This window comes from Ziziphus jujuba, chromosome 5 (genome assembly GCF_031755915.1).
Source record: "Ziziphus jujuba cultivar Dongzao chromosome 5, ASM3175591v1".
NCBI lineage: Eukaryota > Viridiplantae > Streptophyta > Magnoliopsida > Rosales > Rhamnaceae > Ziziphus > Ziziphus jujuba.
In genome coordinates this window covers 26,150,372-26,169,596 of record NC_083383.1, presented here as the reverse complement: position 1 = coordinate 26,169,596, position 19,225 = coordinate 26,150,372, and the positions used below count along the sequence as shown (strand labels likewise).

The 19,225-nt window shown below is 31.6% G+C and overlaps 3 protein-coding genes across 3 annotated transcripts; 1 reads left to right on the top strand and 2 right to left on the bottom strand.

Annotated features, from left to right (window-relative positions):
- The first annotated feature begins 687 nt into the window (after nucleotides 1–687).
- Nucleotides 688–1,754, top strand: LOC107421566 (protein DMP2). The gene has a single exon (XM_048475979.2). The coding sequence runs from the start codon at nucleotides 1,050–1,052 to the stop codon at nucleotides 1,686–1,688; it is 639 nt and encodes a 212-aa protein (XP_048331936.2). The 5' UTR covers nucleotides 688–1,049; the 3' UTR covers nucleotides 1,689–1,754.
- A 332-nt stretch (nucleotides 1,755–2,086) lies between these two features.
- On the bottom strand, nucleotides 2,087–5,543 carry LOC125423017 (probable arabinosyltransferase ARAD2). Its single transcript, XM_048475975.1, has 3 exons — nucleotides 4,807–5,543; nucleotides 3,672–3,925; nucleotides 2,087–2,799 (listed from the first exon to the last, which is right to left on the bottom strand). The coding sequence occupies exons 1-3, from the start codon at nucleotides 5,453–5,455 to the stop codon at nucleotides 2,248–2,250; spliced, it is 1,455 nt and encodes a 484-aa protein (XP_048331932.1). The 5' UTR covers nucleotides 5,456–5,543; the 3' UTR covers nucleotides 2,087–2,247.
- A 2,323-nt stretch (nucleotides 5,544–7,866) lies between these two features.
- Nucleotides 7,867–13,038, bottom strand: LOC125423012 (uncharacterized). The gene is made up of 2 exons (XM_048475980.2): nucleotides 12,864–13,038; nucleotides 7,867–8,427 (listed from the first exon to the last, which is right to left on the bottom strand). The coding sequence occupies exon 2, from the start codon at nucleotides 8,377–8,379 to the stop codon at nucleotides 8,077–8,079; it is 303 nt and encodes a 100-aa protein (XP_048331937.1). The 5' UTR covers nucleotides 8,380–8,427; nucleotides 12,864–13,038; the 3' UTR covers nucleotides 7,867–8,076.
- Between the last annotated feature and the right edge of the window lie 6,187 nt (nucleotides 13,039–19,225).

Here is a 19,225-nt window from a genome sequence, read left to right as displayed (position 1 = left end):
GCAATTATTTTCCAGGTCATGAATGATAATATGTTCTTATATATATATATATATATATATATGTATGTATGTATATGAAAATATTAATATGCTAGGTGATATAATGTCCTGTAACGTATTGCAGTACGTGGTCACATATTATGGGCTCTAGTCGCTCCGGGGAATGGGACTATATGCATGTATATAGTAATTCTTTCATTAGGAATTCTGGACATTTTATACGGGACAATATTGTAATGTGATGTGTAATACAATATTTTATGCGTCATACAACATGTTGTGTTACATTGTTCGAAATAAAAATATATCTAGATTCCCTTATTAAAGAAAAAATATATTATATATATGGATAGCTTTGATATGTTAGAAACATAATTTATATTTTTATGTTAGACGTCTAATAACGTGGTAAATATTAAGAGCAGCTATTTATCCATTCTATATATATATTTTCTTTTTTAAATGGAAAAAAATAAAAAAGATTTTCTACAAATTAAATTCATCATGACAAAGTATGATACATGGTAAGAATAACAAGAGCTTTGATTTTTATTTTATTTTAGTCTTTTGGTGAAAACATTATTATCCTGTTTACATTTTTCTTGTAAACTTTCATAGGTAATTTCAAAATTTGAAGATAAACTATATACTTCTAAAAATTATATGTTGCATATTAAACAAAGCACATTGAACATCGACGAAATCCTTGATGCAAAAAAAAAAAAAACTATTCAAATACAAAATTGGGGGGCTTTATAACCCTTTTCAAGAGAAAGGTAATGTTTGTCGCAAAGGCTGCATAATATTAAGCCTGAGTATATATTGTGGCTTTAAGAACCATACATATCCTTTTATATTTTAGGCTTTAATGTGAACAGGGAAAGCCTACTTGTTCCTCAAACAATCCAAAAACAAATTCCCAAGAAAAATCTCAGGGAATAAAGTTGCTTGTTCCCCTCATTTCAGCAAAGAATCCCTCTCTCCTTTTACCTGCTAATAAGCCATTAGAAGAACTCCCTCTGCTAACTCAACAACTCCCTCCTTCATAGATGGAAGACACTATCCACCAAGACCTGATTGAAAGTGGTGATCTTGAAGCCGATTACTTCGGCTTCAAAGATGATGATATTGAAGAATCCCATTACCTATATCTTATCAACGCCATCCTAAGCGGCACTGCACGTCTCAATGTTCTCTTGCCCACTGCCACCATCCTTGCCTTCACCATTTTCGCTCCTCTCCTGACTGATGATGGCGTGTGCGCCACCTTGAACCGATGGCTGATGGGTTGCTTCATGGTGCTTTCGGCATCCTCCTGTGTTTTCTTTACTTTGACCGATAGCTTTAAAACAGCAACAGGCAGGCTATATTATGGGGTGGCAACTTTTAAGGGTATATGGACTTTCAATACAGGCCAGAAGAAGCCGGCTGTGCCATCCGATTATAGGCTGAGATGGGCAGATCTCTTCCATGTGATGCTTTCATTGATCACATTTCTCACATTTGCAGGGTCACATACTGATGTTGTGTTGTGTTATTACCGAGCACTGCCAAGGAAGGTTACCAACACACTTCCTCTTGTTGTTGGGTTTATAGTAAGTGTATTGTTTGTGCTGTTTCCTTCAAAAAGAAGGGGGATTGGGTATCCATTCTTGCTGCAAAGGGATGCTTTGTATTCCAGATGTTGAGAAAACATTTTGTTTCCTTCACACAGAAACAAGCATGCTATAATATTTTTGTGTTTATTCTGCCAATTCATATGAGATAAGAAAATGGTTCAACGATAGGCTGATAGATTGAGATTTAAGTATTGGCTAGAGATTATACAGAATTATGAGCAAATGGGAAACTTATAAGAAAAAGGTAGATCTAGTTGAATTGCGTGACAAATGATGGCAGTGGTTTTGAAAAATGTAGAACTCTAACCTGTCTTAACCTATGAAATAGTAAAAACTTACTTTGTCATCAGGAATTTTATTTTATTTTATTTTATTTTCGCATCAAAACCAGGTCTTAGTACCGAAATTAATGGGATCATATTAGGTACAGAATGAAAATATGAAAAAGAAGTTTAGGGGACACTAACTTGTGTGAATAGTCGAATATAAATAAAATATATCATCTTTAAAGCATTGTATTTCACAATATCGAACCATTATATCATCAAATGAAGAAAGAAAAGATCATCAAGAAAAAACTGCTAGTCTAAAAGAAAATACAAACATGGATGTATAGAAACACGTAAAGTCAAGTACAATGACAACGGAGTGGAATTGATACACCTTGTGGTTTTCTCCTGTCTCGAACAATGGCTTCCTTTATCATGGGTAGTTTTTGGTGAACCTTTTTCCATATGTGATTCACTGCACCATCTACAGGGATTGGCCCAATTCCACCCGGATGACCATTATCATACTGGAAAATGGGCTGAACCTGAGCCATTTTCTGACGAAATCCTTCTTTCTGCTCTTCTGAAAAGCCCCTTAGATAACTAACAAGCCATTTTGGTGTAAGTGCATCACTGATTGCCACAAAAACTGAGAATTCAGAATAATCTATGATCCCTTCAAATGGTAGCTCGATGTTGTCACTAACAATGACTGGTATGCAGAGACTTTGAATGGCATCAAAGAGTCGGCAAGATGTGGGAGTGTCCCCAGCTGGGTGCAAGCAGAACTCAGATGATCTCATCCCTTTTATTGACTGCTCTCTACCTGTGGCATTTGGGAAGCCTTCTTCCATTATAACACCTGGCTCATCAGCCAGCAAATCCCACAATTTTTCTCTCACTAGGCCTCCCTGTTAATTTGGGAAAATTTTAAAATGCAAACAATAATTCACAATCCACAACTAGAAGAATTTCTTCCAAATATGATCTTCCTCATTTAATGCCACATATCTAAATTACTTTGTTATGCTTCAGTAACACCATACAATATTTTGCCTTTTAAATGTAAAATTAGGACGAAAAACCATCAATATACCCTATGGACTCCCCAACTTTTTCTAGCCTTCACTTTTAGTAGTTTGTAATAATTCATAGATCACATTTTCAACCATGGGCATACAAACAGCAGCAGTAATCAAAGAGGGATTGGAATATACCTCAGTCAAAGATGATAGAAGATGGATTACCCCATCATGAAAGTTCATAACTAGTTCCTAGTATTTCTACACACAACCTTTTATTTGTCATTGTCATTTAGTCGCATTCTAGTTTCTGAGAGGAAAAAAACCCTGTAATATGGCCTAACAAGAATAATCAATAATTTTTTCTTCTTGGAAGCACATAAAACTTGACTTCTGTACTCCTTATCCTACCACGTTGTTCATGGTGCACATAACAGAAAATAATAAGTGTTAAGAATGTACTAGAAAAGGTATGAACCACGTCAGGTAGAATGCAGGCAAAATATTTATAGGAAGAAAAATATTACAACTTAAGTTGGAGCCAAGTACGGATAAACAATAAAGTTGACACAAAAAAACCTAGAAAAATAAGTGAATATGATAGAAATTGATAATTTACAACTTGTTGAAAAAAGGGTAAAGTTTTCAGAGGAAGATGATAGTATTTTGTAAAATTGCAAAAACAAACAATAATACTATGTATGATGCAAAAACAAATTCTACTGTCAATCCATAACTAAAATCAGACATTGGATACTCACCCGGTGCCGATGCTTAGCCCCTTTAAAATAAAGAAGTGTTTGCCGGTTCTTATTTTCAGACAGATGCAGTCTAGGTAGCAGATGGGTATATGGCACAATTATATCTTTGAGCAGTGAAACTTGGGTGTGCTGGATCATGTCTGATGAGTTTCCATTGGACGACTTTGAGTCGAGCCTGTACCACCCACCAAAATCTACCACTAGGAGGATAGCTGGGGCTATCTCAGCTCTGACATGCCACATTGCAACTGGGTCTGCCAAAGAATGCTTCAAGTTTTAACATAACCTGACAATCCAGAGACTAAACCATAAGCTGCTACAGCATGCAATATACTCTTCAAGTTTTACTTCATTTTCCCCTCATGCTCGCAGATTAGGCAAATAATTATTCTTTTACTAAATTGAAAGCCATAGAAAATGCAACTAAGTTTTGTAGTCTGGATGAACATGCTAGTCCAAGCGCACAATACATGGAAATACAATTAAGATTAAAAACCGCTCCTTGTTGATAACAATGACACCAAAGGATCTGAAAAGATATATGATATGGGAAAAGTTAAAATAAACTTCAAAAGCTCAAATAATCAGGAAGTGGACCCAACTATTCGTATTAAGCCCATAAAACACATGCTTTCCTCATGCATAAAGAACCAGACGACGAAAGAAATAACCAAATAAAAGAGACTGGAATTATAACACAAGAACAAACAAAAATGGTTGATAAAAAAATTAAATAAAAAAGAAAGAAAGACACAAACAGAAATGCCAAGCTTGGCTACCATGTTGAGTTACCCAAAGCCTTTGAAGCTTAGGAGTAGCCCATGTGAGAACAAAGTTCAGGTAACAGAAAAAAAATAGTTAAGAGCTTCAGTTTCTTTTCTCATCGTAGGCATTGTCAATAGCAACTAAACCAGAGACAAAATCAAAATTTTCTTTATTTAAAAGTAAAAAAGATCCACAAAAATTAAGAAGCAAATTGCAACAAATCCTGACCATTGAACTTAATAACAGCAGAAAAAGGTTCAAGATCCATATATATATATATATATATATATATATCCATATATTCAGGCAAAGAATATATATACATTATTAAGGCAATGAAATAAATATATTTACCAAAAATCCAACATACCAGTGAGAACAAAGACATGGTCTCTGCCTCCGGTTCTCCTCCAAGCCTCAGAGCTCTTCACAAGATCAACGACTTGTCTCTGCCTCTCATAGTCCTCATTCCCAACCTTTTTCCTAAACGCCCCTTTAGCCATACTCAGCTGCAATTCCGCACTCAATGTCGCGAAGAAAGGAACGAAAACCACATCGGCTTCTTCAGCATCGAGAACCCTTTTCGCAAAAGACCCAAATCTCTGTTCCTGAGGGGTCATGAGGTCGCCCAAGATCCAGTACTCGGCGCTGTACTGCTTGATCAAAGGGTTCTCAGGAAAAGGTGGGAACTTGAGGCCTTTGGGCAAATGGGTCGGACGGGACTCTCGGTCGGCGTTGGTTCCAAGCCTGGAATCGGAACCGGAGGAGGACCAGTACTTGTCAAGGAGGCCATAGTTGAGGGATCTGGGAAGGTCTGCAACGTAGACTTTGATGGAGTTTTGGAGAAACTGAGGGGTGTTTAGGGAAACAAAAGAGGAAGAAGAAGAAGAAGGAGATGGAGATGGAGATGGGTAGAAGAAGATGAAGAAGAAGAAAGCAAGAAAGAGGAGAGTGAAGGTGAGTAAGAGAATGGGAACAGAGCACCTTGTTGAACAAGTGTTGTGGTGCTTAGGTGCCATTCTTTTCTGAGCTTCTCTTTCATCGTTAGAATCACTACCACTTCTTTCTATATTGATCACATCCCTCACTCAGATCCAACACATCCTCAAAAGTGAAAACAATAATAATAATAATAATAAATAAATAAATCAATAAAAATTATAATATTTTGTTTGCAAATAATGTGACGTTGGTGTTTACGTAACTAAAATGTATTATATCAACAAATTTTTTATAATAAAAATTAAAGAAATAGTTGATTTTGGAGGTTTGGCCAAAAAAAAAAAAAAAAATAAATACCATGATACTGTTAAATATAATTTATTTTATAAAATGCTTAAACTGATTTTATATGACAAGATCCACTTTTATGTATAATGCAAATATCCCCACGGTTATGGTATATTTAGTTCAGAAATGAAATTGTTTTAGGAGGGGGAAAAAAAAAAGGCAAGAAAGAAAAAGAAAAAAAAAAAAAACCTTAGGAGTGTAATCAATCTAGAGTTTAATGATTTTAAAATGAGTTATAGATTTTAAAAGATTTGATACAGAATTTATTAGATTTAAAATGAATTATAAATTTTAAAAGATTTGATAGATTGTGATCGAATTCTATAGATTTTATAAACAATTTATAAGAATACAATGAAATCTTTTAGATTTAAAATTGAATTTCATATTGACAATTTTATTTATAATTTTACTGTTAAAATTCTTTCAAATCCATCATTTTTTAAAATCTTTTAAAATTAATGACTTTTTGAATACCGGTTGATTTAAAAAGAATAGTATAAAGTTTTAATTAAATACATCTAAATTTTAATATATTTTTATAAAATCCATTAAAATACGAATTAAATATCGTTACACTTATATAAATTTTTTTGAAATCTAAATTGAATATTTCTAAACTTTTAAAATCTTTCGAACTTTAAATTTAATACACCCCTAAGGCAAATTAAGTGTGAAATTTTGTAATTATCACTTCTTTTTTTTTTGGAAAGGTAGTTGTTATTTTGAATTATTTTTTAAATAAAACTTAATAGTTTATTTAGTTGATAAAAAAAGGTAGTTTATTTTGCAAAGCATTTTTTTTCTTATTAGGAATATAAACTAAAACTTCCCACCATTTAAGTAGGTCGGATATAATACCACTAGTCGACCCTCACTTGTCGTAGTTAGCATGGAGGTTTGATAAATAAACAGATAAAAAGGGTGGAAGTGATGCTTACTTTGCAAATTAAAAACCCATACCAAAACTAAATTGCCCTATGACTCTTAAAACATTATGGACTTTATTTATTTGTCTTTTTGGAAGCAATGAGATTTGAAGTCAATATTATTAAACTATGAAAAAACACGTAGGTTTTGAATAAAACTGAATAAAATTGCGGCGTATGTTATATTGATTGACAAATTAATTTAGAAATTATAGTATAAACTAATTTATTAACTCTGACAATTTTTTATTTATTTATTTTTTTTGATAGAAAAATTTTATTAGGAACTCACACCCTTACAACCATCATCCTTAATAATGAGGAGAAGCCATTGAGGACCTTCTTCCATCCAAGGCTCATAATAATCTGAAAAACATCAATTTTATGAGCAACATGATTTGCCTCCTGCACAAAAAATACGCAACAAAATTCTTATGAACAGATAATAAAGACTTGATTTCCTCAGTTAAGAAACAATGAACCCCCAAACTCAAACTTGATTCATTAAGAATCCTTGCCACCAATTGGGAATCTGTTACCATATCTCCTTCAAAGCCAGCTTGTAGAAAGAAAATTATGGCAGCCTTAACAACAACCAACTCTGCCGTTAAAAGCTTCCCATCCAACCTCCCATTAGAAGACCAACCGAATTCCTCACCACCACTCCAACTTCCACACGACCTTCATCCTCTCTAATAGCCGCATCAATGTTTATCTTCAAATTATTCGCAACAGGTGGAATCCAACCATGTCTGAACCATCACTTTGTTCATTGCATCTTTATATTCCACTTGCAAACCAATTGCACTGTCTAATAACCAAATGTCAAGACTTTTTTAGTTTACCATGGAGAACTGCATTGCTCCTACTCCATAAACTCCAAGCAACCCAAACAAAACACTCTTGTTGAGGAAAAATCTCGAACCATTGTTTATCTCACATTAATGTCTGGGCAAAACCCCAAACTATTGTTTAACATAATTATGAGTAAATCTCCAAGCTTACGCTAAACAAAATCCATCACCTAAACTTCTATCTCCATCAAGAGTTTACCTCCACTAAAATACTAACATTAGCCAGATTTTATTGGATAGTAACATTGTAAGACGTGCATCCAACTCGGCCTTACTCAACATGAAACAAAACCCAGAGACTGCATTTTCAATGGAAACTAAACTCAGCCTACTAATAAATTTTTGAAAACTTCAAACTAGAATCTTGAACCCATAGTAAGAAAAAAATACTACTACTCAAAAGGGCATATTTTCTCAAATAGTTACAAATGCACAGACTCTTCTACAGGAAAAAAAGATGGAAAAAAAAAAAAAAGGTGAGTTGAGTTGCATTCATAACAAACCAAAGTAGATTGCAAAGATTGTTTCCTAGAACTATTTTACTCTCATATCTTAAATCTATAAACCCTAATGTTCCATCACAACCTCGTCGAAATTCCAGTCTCTGACAATGTCCCTTCTCACAGCGCGGCTCCTGACTAGCCGGGGTGGACCTGCCATTCCACCACTGGTTGGAATAGGTGGTTGTGGAGTCACTTTGGATGATGACAATAGGGATGAAATCGTTGGTGCTGAAAGAGATGATTTTCTGGCTAAGCAATTAGCAATGGCAGAACATCTTCCTTCGTTTTCTGAACTCGAGACAGAGTAACTCCTAAAAGAGTGTGATGGACTATCTACACTATGGCACACAAGACAAGCTAGACTCATATTGGGACTTCAAGGTGCCTCCTGCCAAGTCCTTCACTGCGATTTATGCTATGATAGAATGATGGAAAAAAAAAAAAAAAAAAGATCAGGATTTTGCATTCACAAATGATAATTGTAATTTAACATGTAATCTAAATTGAAGCACCAAGTTAATAAATAATCGAGAACTAGTGAAACCGTATGGAGTCATTAATACAGATTCCAATTAGATTTATGGAAGTTGGAAGAGCAAAGCAACTAAAAGTAGTATGAAATGCAAATGTCAAAAGCATATGAAAGACAAACATGATTTATTTTATGCCAAGGAATGGTTAACGTAGATTCATATTCTGCTAATATATATATATATATATATTTTATAGAATTGCTCTACTTTATTGATAACAAGAAAACATAACATAAACTGGTCAGAAATTTGGATATCCCTAGTCTCTTTTGAAGTAGATGCCTATAAAGATGGCTAAAACTTGAAACTTTTATCTTAAGATTCATATCTTAACTTGAAACTCTTCCGATTTCTACCTTTTCTTTCCAGCCAAATGTCCAAAAACAAAGCCAACCTTGCGCATATCTGAGGATTTTTTTTTTTTTTTTTTCCTCCCTCTATTGCTACCTTCCTGAAACTAATTTAACATTACCAATACAAACACAGAGTCCTCCACCAAATATGACAATTATTTAGCAGCCACATCACAATGAAGGAACAAATAACCAATGGACTCACTATTTTTACCACACATTTCACACCAGAATGAAGATAAACAAGCTATTGTTTACGTTGTAACATTTCACAAGCATTTAGCTTACCATGTAAGAGAAGCCAAACAAACAATTGAAACTTGTTGGTACACAAGCTTTCCAAATTATCAAATATTATGGCAATATAGCCACATAAGAGTAGAGCTATATACAGTTCCATATTCCACAACCCAAAAAAAAAAAAAAAGAAAAAAAGAAAATTAAACATGATGCAAACTAAATCCAAAAGGCTTGCATGAAGAAATTAACAAGTGGTAGACCCTTGTGCAAGCAAAAACCATGAATCTTGTGTCTGATATGGATATTGTTGGTCCGCAAACAATAACCCCATGCTCACAAAAACCCTGAACTGTGATAAACCCCTGAGCTAATGACTTCACAAGTGGAATTTGAAATTCTTTTAGGTTACTAAAAACATATAGTCTCAAGGAGTCTATAATGTGAAATGGTAACAGAAGAGTTGTCTTTGTCACATGTAGATGAGAAATAAGTTTCTTATCCAAAGAGAATAAAAACGTTGAATCAAGCTCCATCTTCCATCCTGACTTTATTGAACTCTCTTAAAAGATAAAATTATTTACTTCGACGTTTTTTTTAAGGATAAAAACTTGCCTCAAAAGAACAAGCTCAAAGCTTATTTAGCCAAATTTCTCAATACTCATGATTGCCACTAAATGTGAGATTAGGCTAAGGATGTAACTAGTGACTCAAGCGAAATGCAATCAGGCACAGCCCAACAGCAAAAGCACAAGCTTTTGTGCAAGTGTGCAAGGTACAAAAGAGAGCACTTGTTCACACTTAAATTTGAAAAAATAAGCTTTATTGTGAAATGTAAATTACATGAAAGAAGGCTAGTTGACTATATTTGTTCTCATCTTAATTTATTGCTTCTTTCTATGGACATCCAATGATGGACTAACCTTCCAATATTGAATGAGGATTCAACATAAAAACAATTGTCAAAGTTGACAGTTGAAGCTGTAAGAAAGCATATAGGAAACCATTGCAAAGTATGCCTATGCTGGGGGACTGTAGAAGAAGTCTAAGTGATGAAACTTTTAGATTTTGACAGCAGAGAGTTGCGAAAACCTGAATATTATGATTCAAAATTCTATACAAGTTGTACTTTCAAGATTCTTAATGCTGGTACTAGGAAATTTCAAGGGTAAAGTCATGGAAAATACTCAAGCATTTAGGATTTGAATTATGTAAGAAAAGAGAAAAGGATTAGCTCTGAAAAGAGCTAAGGGAATGATGCCTCTTGACACGAAATATATAACAACAAAATTGTAACTAATTGAAAAAACCTATGAAATACTCCTAATAATCATATAACTTCTATAAAGTTCCGAACGAAACATAAATTACATAATTAGGTAAGTACAAAAGTTCACTGCTGGAATTTTGCAAAATTCCAGATCTGCCCCCAGTACACAAAAAATGCTTATTACACTAAGTAATGATACCACCAAATTAATTCTTTTAACCCTAGACTTGTAGCAGGGAACATAAATTCATAAGCTTATAAATTCATAGCAAAGATCCTCAAGAACACAGGGATTTGCAGCAAAAACATATGGGTTTTGCCATTTTTTGTTTTCTTGTTTGATGCTGCACAAGCCCCAACATGATAAGATTTGAAATTGCTGCAATTCAAAAATATATCAAAATGAGCAACTTTGCGCCTTTTCCTTTTTTTGCATCGATGTTGCAGGTGTTTCCTTCTATTACTTGCAAACAACAGAACATTAGGGAATGAAAGCAGCCTCTTTTGACAAAGGAAGAAGTTATTCTCATAGTTACAATTTCACAAGCTTTTATCATCAGTATACATTTTGGTTGGATGATCTGCAAGCCTAAACCATTTAACTTAACACACTATCATCATATTCTCGAGTTTAAAGATTGTTGACAACTTAATTAAGTTCCCACATATTGATATGTACATATACATTAAAAGCAACATAAGGCAATGTTCTCCAATGTACACAGAAGAAGTATACGAAATTGAAGAAGCTGTAAAGGGTTAAAAATCGTCTAGACTAGATAATTAATAAATCCAAAATTTTAAGAGAGAAGTTTTAAAAAAGAAAAGATGCATGTTGTCAGTGAGTCAGAAATAATGCTAAAAGAGTAAGATTGCTTAATGTTTTTAAAAACTTAAATATCATTTCATGCTAACCACCTTAAAACAGACAGAGTGCTACCACCACTATCCCCTGTAAATATTTCAAAAACTGTAAGAACACATTTTGAAAATAATCATTTCATGAAAACGGTGAATGTTCAAAAACTAAAAATCCCTGTGAATCTTCATCTAAACCAAAAACCATCTCAAAAAGGAAAATTTTCTCTTCTGTCCCTTGAGTAGCTATAAGAGTTTATTACCCCCCACAAAATTAAATTCTTTCCTGTCGCACATATTAAAAGTTATAGCTCACTGACCAACTATTATTAAAAACAATGGAAAGATTGTTGTTACAAAAGCACATTGGAACATACACAGACAAAGACAATACAGGATTTAAAAAAAAAAAAATTGTAATAATTTTGAAATACTTTTATCTGTTAACAGAATATGACACATTTCTGCCCACGATATTCCTTTGATAGAAAGAATATATTTTTCACCAAGTGAGTTAACTAATGTAGACTTCATTTTGACACATCATTAGTGCCAAAAATTCTTTTAATCAATAAATAATTTTTAAAAATGAGTAGGAAATTTTATCAGCAGACAATATCCACTCAGATGCAACTCAATTGAAAAAAAAAATTAACTATATTTTATCTAAGGCTAGAAGAACTTTTATTTGATTTGAACATTTGACATTCTAAAAATATAAGATAGGTCATGCCACTAGAAATAAAAGCTTCCTTTTTCAATTGATGGCATTGTATACTCCTATTATGTAAGCAATAAGATGATAATTTTTTTTCTCCTAACTCTTTAGCCATTAGATTATTGACAACAATCAACCCTACTATAAAAATGAAAGGCCACTCATGCTCGGTGGGTTGATTCCCATTCATACACTTCTTATCTTGTTCCTAAAATGGCTTCCACCAGTTAATATAGGCTTTGATGAAAATGCAATATCTTTGCAACTTCAACATTGCTAACAGAACAAAATAAGATAACACGCCACAGAAACAATGAATGCCTCAGAAGTGCAACAAAAAGGAAAACCAAAATCAAATCATAGAGTCTACCACGCATTAATCTTCCTTGATCTTAGAGAATCCTAATGCACGAATCCAAAGGAAAAGAATTACAGCTCATCAAGATGCAGAAGCCAATGAAACTTTATTATTACAACCCAAGATAACTGGATGCAAATTATGAAAAAAATATGAGACTGACAATTGAATCAAATAGCCCTATGCATGAAGCTCTCGGACCTAGAATTCCCTTAATTAAACAAACTATTACCTCTTCTACAATCAAAACATAAAACCCACATCACAAATTCTTCTTCCGAAACAATTGTTTATCTAATCCCAATCTCAAGCAAATAGATAAAAGCTCAATTTGCAATCACCAATGGCATTGAGAGCTGGAGCGCTTGAATTTAACAATACCCAAAAAGCCATCAAACAAGAAGAATTGACCCACATGCACAAACATCAATAATATCCAAAAGATCTAAGAACCCAATTGAATAAAGTGAAAGAAAAACAAAATATGAAGTAAAGCAAGTGAAAACGAGACTGTGAGATCTTACAAAGTAGGCCTGTGTGGGTTGTGAACGGCAATGTTTTGGATTCTTGGAGGCTGAAAAACAAGGATCTACTTAAGAAGTCTTCACTTGTGGGGAGACTTAAAGAGTAGACTTTCGCGGTATTTATATTTGCGGCAAAAAGGAGGTGATTAGATTCTACTCGCTCAGCATTTACTACTCCAAGGTGTTTCTGATTTCTGGGTTACGTAAGAATCTTTTAATATTATTTTATATCTTTTGTTTTAAAAGGGGAAAAAGAAAAATTCTTTAATAAAAAAGTAAATATTAATTACGATATGATATGATATGTAATATAAATTTATAAATTCTTTAAAAAAAAAAATCAATTTATAAATATTTCAAAAGTTGTTATGATTGTAAATTATCAAAAGAAAACTATATAGATAAATTATTAAACAGGTATATGAATAATAGTAAGGGAAATTAAAATTTTATCCATTGAATGAATAATTATTATCTGATTTGCATTTAGTTTTGCTTTACAATAAAGACTTTATTGCTGGCCATGATTTATTAATTCATATAAGGATTTTTTAAAAGAATTTTGTAGTCCCTTACACAGTAAAAGGCACACTTTGATGGATAATTTACGAAGAATATAAAGTTGTTGTTTTTTTTTTTTTTTTTTTTTGTGTTTTTCAAACGGTTACAATAATTTTTTTGAAGAGTTTTTTTCGAATTCATCACCTTATTGTATGAATAGGGACTTGCCACTAGACAAAGTAAAGTAAAGGTAAAACTTTTTTTTTGGATTAACTAAAGAAAAAGTAAGATACAAAAATTGATTTATTATTTTTAAACTATTTGATGATTCAAAATTATTAAGCTCATAAAATGACTAATGTTGTGGGATAAATTACTTGGCCAAATTTATTAAGTGTAATCCGTTTTCTTTTAAAGGATATAAAGGACAATCTCTTACATACATTATTATTATTATTATTCTAAATCTGATTTTTTTTTAAAAATATAGTGAGGAAATATTTAATTTTATTAAATGAGAGATACCTAGACAACAAGTATTAATTGTTATATATAAAAACCAAGTGTTACTGGTTTCACATCATTCAAAATTTTAGATTTAAATTTAAATAATAATTTATTTTGAATGAAATATATTTGCATTAATGGTCTATTTGATAAAAAAAATATTAAAGGAAATTGATTACTAAGAATTAGTTTTCTGAAAATGAGTTTTTTTTTGAAATTTTTAAATAATATTTGGTTAATTATAGAAATTCTAATACAATCCTCACTTTTTTTCTTTAATATTGTTTGGATAATATGAGGAAAACAAAAAGGAAAATAATATAAATTATTAAAATACCCTCAAAGTTATGTATATATAAGATCATATTTTTCCTTTTTATTGTAATTATATTTTAAAGTATATAATTTCTTTCAATTAAAATATATAAATAATATTTTTATAATTAATCTTAATCACAACCCATAATATGACACCTCATAAATTATATTTCAAAATAAAAAATAATAACAAATACCCTAATATCAAAAAATAAAAAATAAAAAATATATTGCTGGAAATTATATGACGCCAACAATACGAATAATTAAAATAAAGTAAAAGTTAAAAAATAATATGTATTCATGATTAAATCATTAAAGCATATATGAGTTTGATGGAAAAAAAAAAAAACATATATGAGTTTACTTAATCAATCCTATAAATTAAAGTTGTCTAAGTTATTGAATTTTAAAATTAAAACATAAGACATTAATACCCCAATGGAGTTGCCAACGTTTGGGCAATCATATTGAGACGCAATTCTTCTGGATAAGTTGAGAACATGTTAACATAAAATGGATCCTTCATAATAACTTGTGCTGCATCCAATTTCTGTTGAAGAGTTAACTCTTCCTTATTATGCACAATTGTGACCACTTTTGCTAAAGGATCTGAATCTTGGTTGACATAATAACAACTTTCATGTAATTTTTTGAAATTTCAACAAGAGAAGAAATTGAAGAGGCCATTTCACATACACTTGAAGACATCTCTTGAGAAGATTTTTTCCTCTTGTGTGATCTTTGAATATTTGTGGATGTTGAAGGATTTTGAGCAGGCAGAGTTGAATTTAAGGAATCTTGTTATGCACTAAAATTATATTGCATATCTTTAAATATAAGATCTTCCATTGTATCCTCTAGACCATCCTTAACCTCTATTGCCGATGTAGCTTTACTTTGTTCCTCTCAATCTGCTAATGAATAAGACTATGCTCCTATTGCTCGATTTTTTGCATATATATTAGTTAATGAATCATTGTGCACAAAAAGTTTCATAAACAAACCTTTTATTTCCGGATGAGACTATAATGCATAAAGAAAAAGAAAATAAAAAATTAATATATAAATTTTCAAACTATTAAATAAATAAAAATAATAATGAAATTAACTTTTACCATTTGCCATTAATCAAACACAGTTTTATCACAAACTACCCATTTGTATGTGCCACACCAAATAAATCCACTACCTTGTGTTAACATCTCATGAATGGCCATGCATTGTGTCTTGAGAGTTTTGACATGTGATTTGATATGTGAGTCTGCCTTACTTTGATAATTTGGCAATTTTGTATTCAACATTTTTTCAAGCTCAATAAGATAACCATTCTTAAATCCATTGTTAGCTTTCCATTTTCCATTTAAACTTAACTCAACCAAGTACTCCACAAGTATAGCATCTTGATGAGCATTCCAAGTGAAATTGGTATTGGCCCTATTAGATCACATACATGAACTAGGAGTTGAACAATTTGCATCCATCCTAAACAAATACAAATATGACACTAAATATTTAAATATAAAATCAACAAAATAATATCATTTAAAATACTATATGTTGCTAATAGACAATACATAGCAAATTCTTCAAACATAAAGTAAATATATGCTAGTGAGTCATGCCTTGCCACTCATTCCACATTTGTGTTGCTAAATTTGTCTTAAATGTTTGACTTGAATATGATGCATTTATAAATTCGACAGCCTCACCTTCCACTCTTTTTCTAAATCATCTAATTAAGACTTATAAGGATCAATTGACATCTCTTACCTAATAAAATTATGTAAAAGAGTACAAGCCATAATAATCCTATTTTGAGTCTTCACAGGATAAAAACTTAGGCTTCTAAGAATTCTTCAACGCATCTTCAAAACCCAAAACATCTTTCAATAACATTTCGAGCACTCGAATGCTTCATGTTGAAAAACTCCTCTTTGCTGGTAGGTTGATAACCATCTTTTAAATTATTTAGATGGTATCTTTGTCCTCTATACGGAGCAAAAAATCCTTCACTATTTCGATATCCAACATCAACAAGATAATAATAACCAATAAACAAAAATATATAAATTCTATTAGCAAAAAAATAAAATAAAAATATATATATATATATATATTTGAAGTATTATTAAATAATTTACTAAAGAAATATACCATGTGGGACTCTTAACCCATTTTTCTTAGTAATTGCATCTCTAAATATCTTAGAATTTGTAGCGGGACCTTCCCAGCGTGGTTGTATATACATGGATTGTATGCCATGAGAGCACACTCCAAGGACATTTGTAGTAATTTCACTTTTCCTAATACGATACATAGCTTTGTCGACGTCAGGCATATGTAATTTGATATATGTTCCATCTAGGGCCCCTAAGCAATTCTACAAGTAAAAAACAAAAAATAGCTTAAATATGTTTTTTCTTCATATTTTAATAAATAATAATAAATAAATAAAAGTTGATGAATCTATAAATTGAACCACTTCCATTTGTTGTCAGTTGAGTTTTCAATCACTGCTTTAGGTTTTCTGAGCAATTGTTTGTGTAGTCGTATGGTGCCATCTAATATACTAGTAAAGTGTCTACTAATTTTCTCATCCGAATGCATAAATCTATTTTTTATTCCCCTATTTTTGGCATGATTAGCAAGTATGTATAAAAACAACCATCTCATTTGCACTTAAATTTTTAGTGTCATGAAGCTTTCCAATTGTTCTAAGCACATAATATAATTTTTGAAAAGTACGTCTATCCATGCGAAGTTGTTTTTTACATGCCAAATCATTCTCGTATACCATTTTATACAAATTGTTAACACGAGAAGGAGGATGCCATAATGAGGATGATTTCCGAAAATGATTAATATTATAGGTTTTAAGTAGTACAATCATAATACCACAAAGTATTATAATAAGATCAAATAAAAATCTAAGACCCTCTACCATTACAATTATTCTTTTTCTCCTTGATACCATCAATCTTATGATATTTAAAATGTACTGTCATAACACAAAAAAATATGTTTAGTTACATATATAATTCTAGCAAAGATAAGAAAACAAAAATAACAAAAATAGAAATAAAAAAACAAAAGAAGAAAAATGAGAACCTGATGAGAATCCGTCTGTACCCGTACAACCTATGACTCGCTGGGGTGCTGATCCTATACAATTGAAGACGGGACCTATTACTAGGGTATAAGTTAAGAGATTTAAAGATAATCTAGTTAACTTCATTCAAGGTGTTATTAAATCTTAAGAAAGCATAATAATACTCAAAGATCCAAAGCCCATTCTATGCATCAAAGTTATGAAGGTCGAAATGGAACCGGAAAGCTATTTTAGTGCATTTATGGACTTTGGGCACCAAAGGATGAATTTTTTGGCTCATTAACATGATTGAGCACTTCAAGGGCTCATAAAATCATGCCAAGTGGAAGCAAAACTTTTCAAAAGCCACATTTGCTCATAAGCCTTCAACTTGGCCGATTTTGATGGGTTTGGCGCTGGGAAGGGTTCTATTTACATTTCAAGCAAGTTTTGCTTATTCCAATCAAGGGAAACATGTGAAAACCAATTCTAATCCTATTTGGCATCCTATATGGCATATTAAAGCTGATTTAGGGCCTAAACTAACTGGTGATTGGACTAAGACAGCTTAGTTGGTACACTAGTCAACTAGTTTCCTATTATTTTAGTTTGTATTTATTTATTTGCTGAACAAATTAATTTAGGAAGGTTGATATTTTATTATTTTGATTATAAATTAATTAATTTCTATTTTAAAATTAAGGAGTTCATTAATCCAAATTAGTTTAGGAAACATATAAAATTCGGCACTTACCTATTCCTATTCTATGTTGGCTGAATTTTATTTCTTATTTCTAAGGTTTTTCTTTTGTGACTTCAAACCTATTTAAAGGCTTATTTTCTCAATAATATTTAGTACATCATACACACAAAAAATTATTTGTGAGAAAAATTCTCTTTGTTCTCTTTGAACACCTAAAACATCGCATAGAAATTGAGTGTTTTAGTTTGACTTATCAATAGGATATCCATCACCTATTGTGGCATCTTCATCATATACCAAGTTTTCTAATCACAAGTTGATTAGGGGTCAAGGTGATAATTAGAATTTGAACTTAATTTCGATCCGGACTAATTTAATATAAGTTTAGGAGCAAGTCAACTTCGGTTCGTATCAAAACCAAACATAAAATATCACTCATGAAAGAAACCAGATTGAGATAAATATCATGTCTACATGCTATTAAATGACCAATAAAAAATTCTTCTTTATTTATTATAGTGGGAAAGGAAGGGAGGAGGGATGGGTTCACGTTGGAAGCTTCTTCTGCTCTCAATAAAAAATTCTTCTCTTTTTCTTTCTTTTTGTTGAGAGAATGGGGAAAAGGGAAAGGGGCGGAAGCGTAGGGACAAGGGAAGCAGGTTCTGTTCACCTTGAATATCAACTAACTATATATACTTCTTCTTTCTACCATGAACATATTAAAAATTCTTTTTTTTTTTTTTTCGGAGAGAGTGGGGAAAAGGGAAGGGGGCGAAAGAGTGAGGAAAAAGGAGGAGGTGCTGTTCACATTAGATATCAGTTAACTATACATGCTTCTTCCACCATGAACATATTATTTGGTATGATCACTAACAATTTTCAATTAATTTTGAAAAACCAAATAAAAAATCAACAAGATATCCAAATATATATATATATATATACCCATCTAGTATAAAGAAGAAAAAAAATATAAGAAAAAAAGTATCATCATTATATACAAAAAATATTAAAATGTAAAAAATGATTAATTTACCTCAAAGTGATGTTGAGTCTAATGAAACCTATTTGCAGCAATGAAAAAGAAAGAAAAAGAATGGCAGATTTTTTTTTTTTTAAAAACACAGTATGGCAAGGCTTAAAAAAAGAAAATAGAACTTATTAGTAATTAAATAAGTTTATGCATTAAAATTAAAGGGTAAAATTATATTTTAAAAAAACACATAAAATTAATTTTCCAAG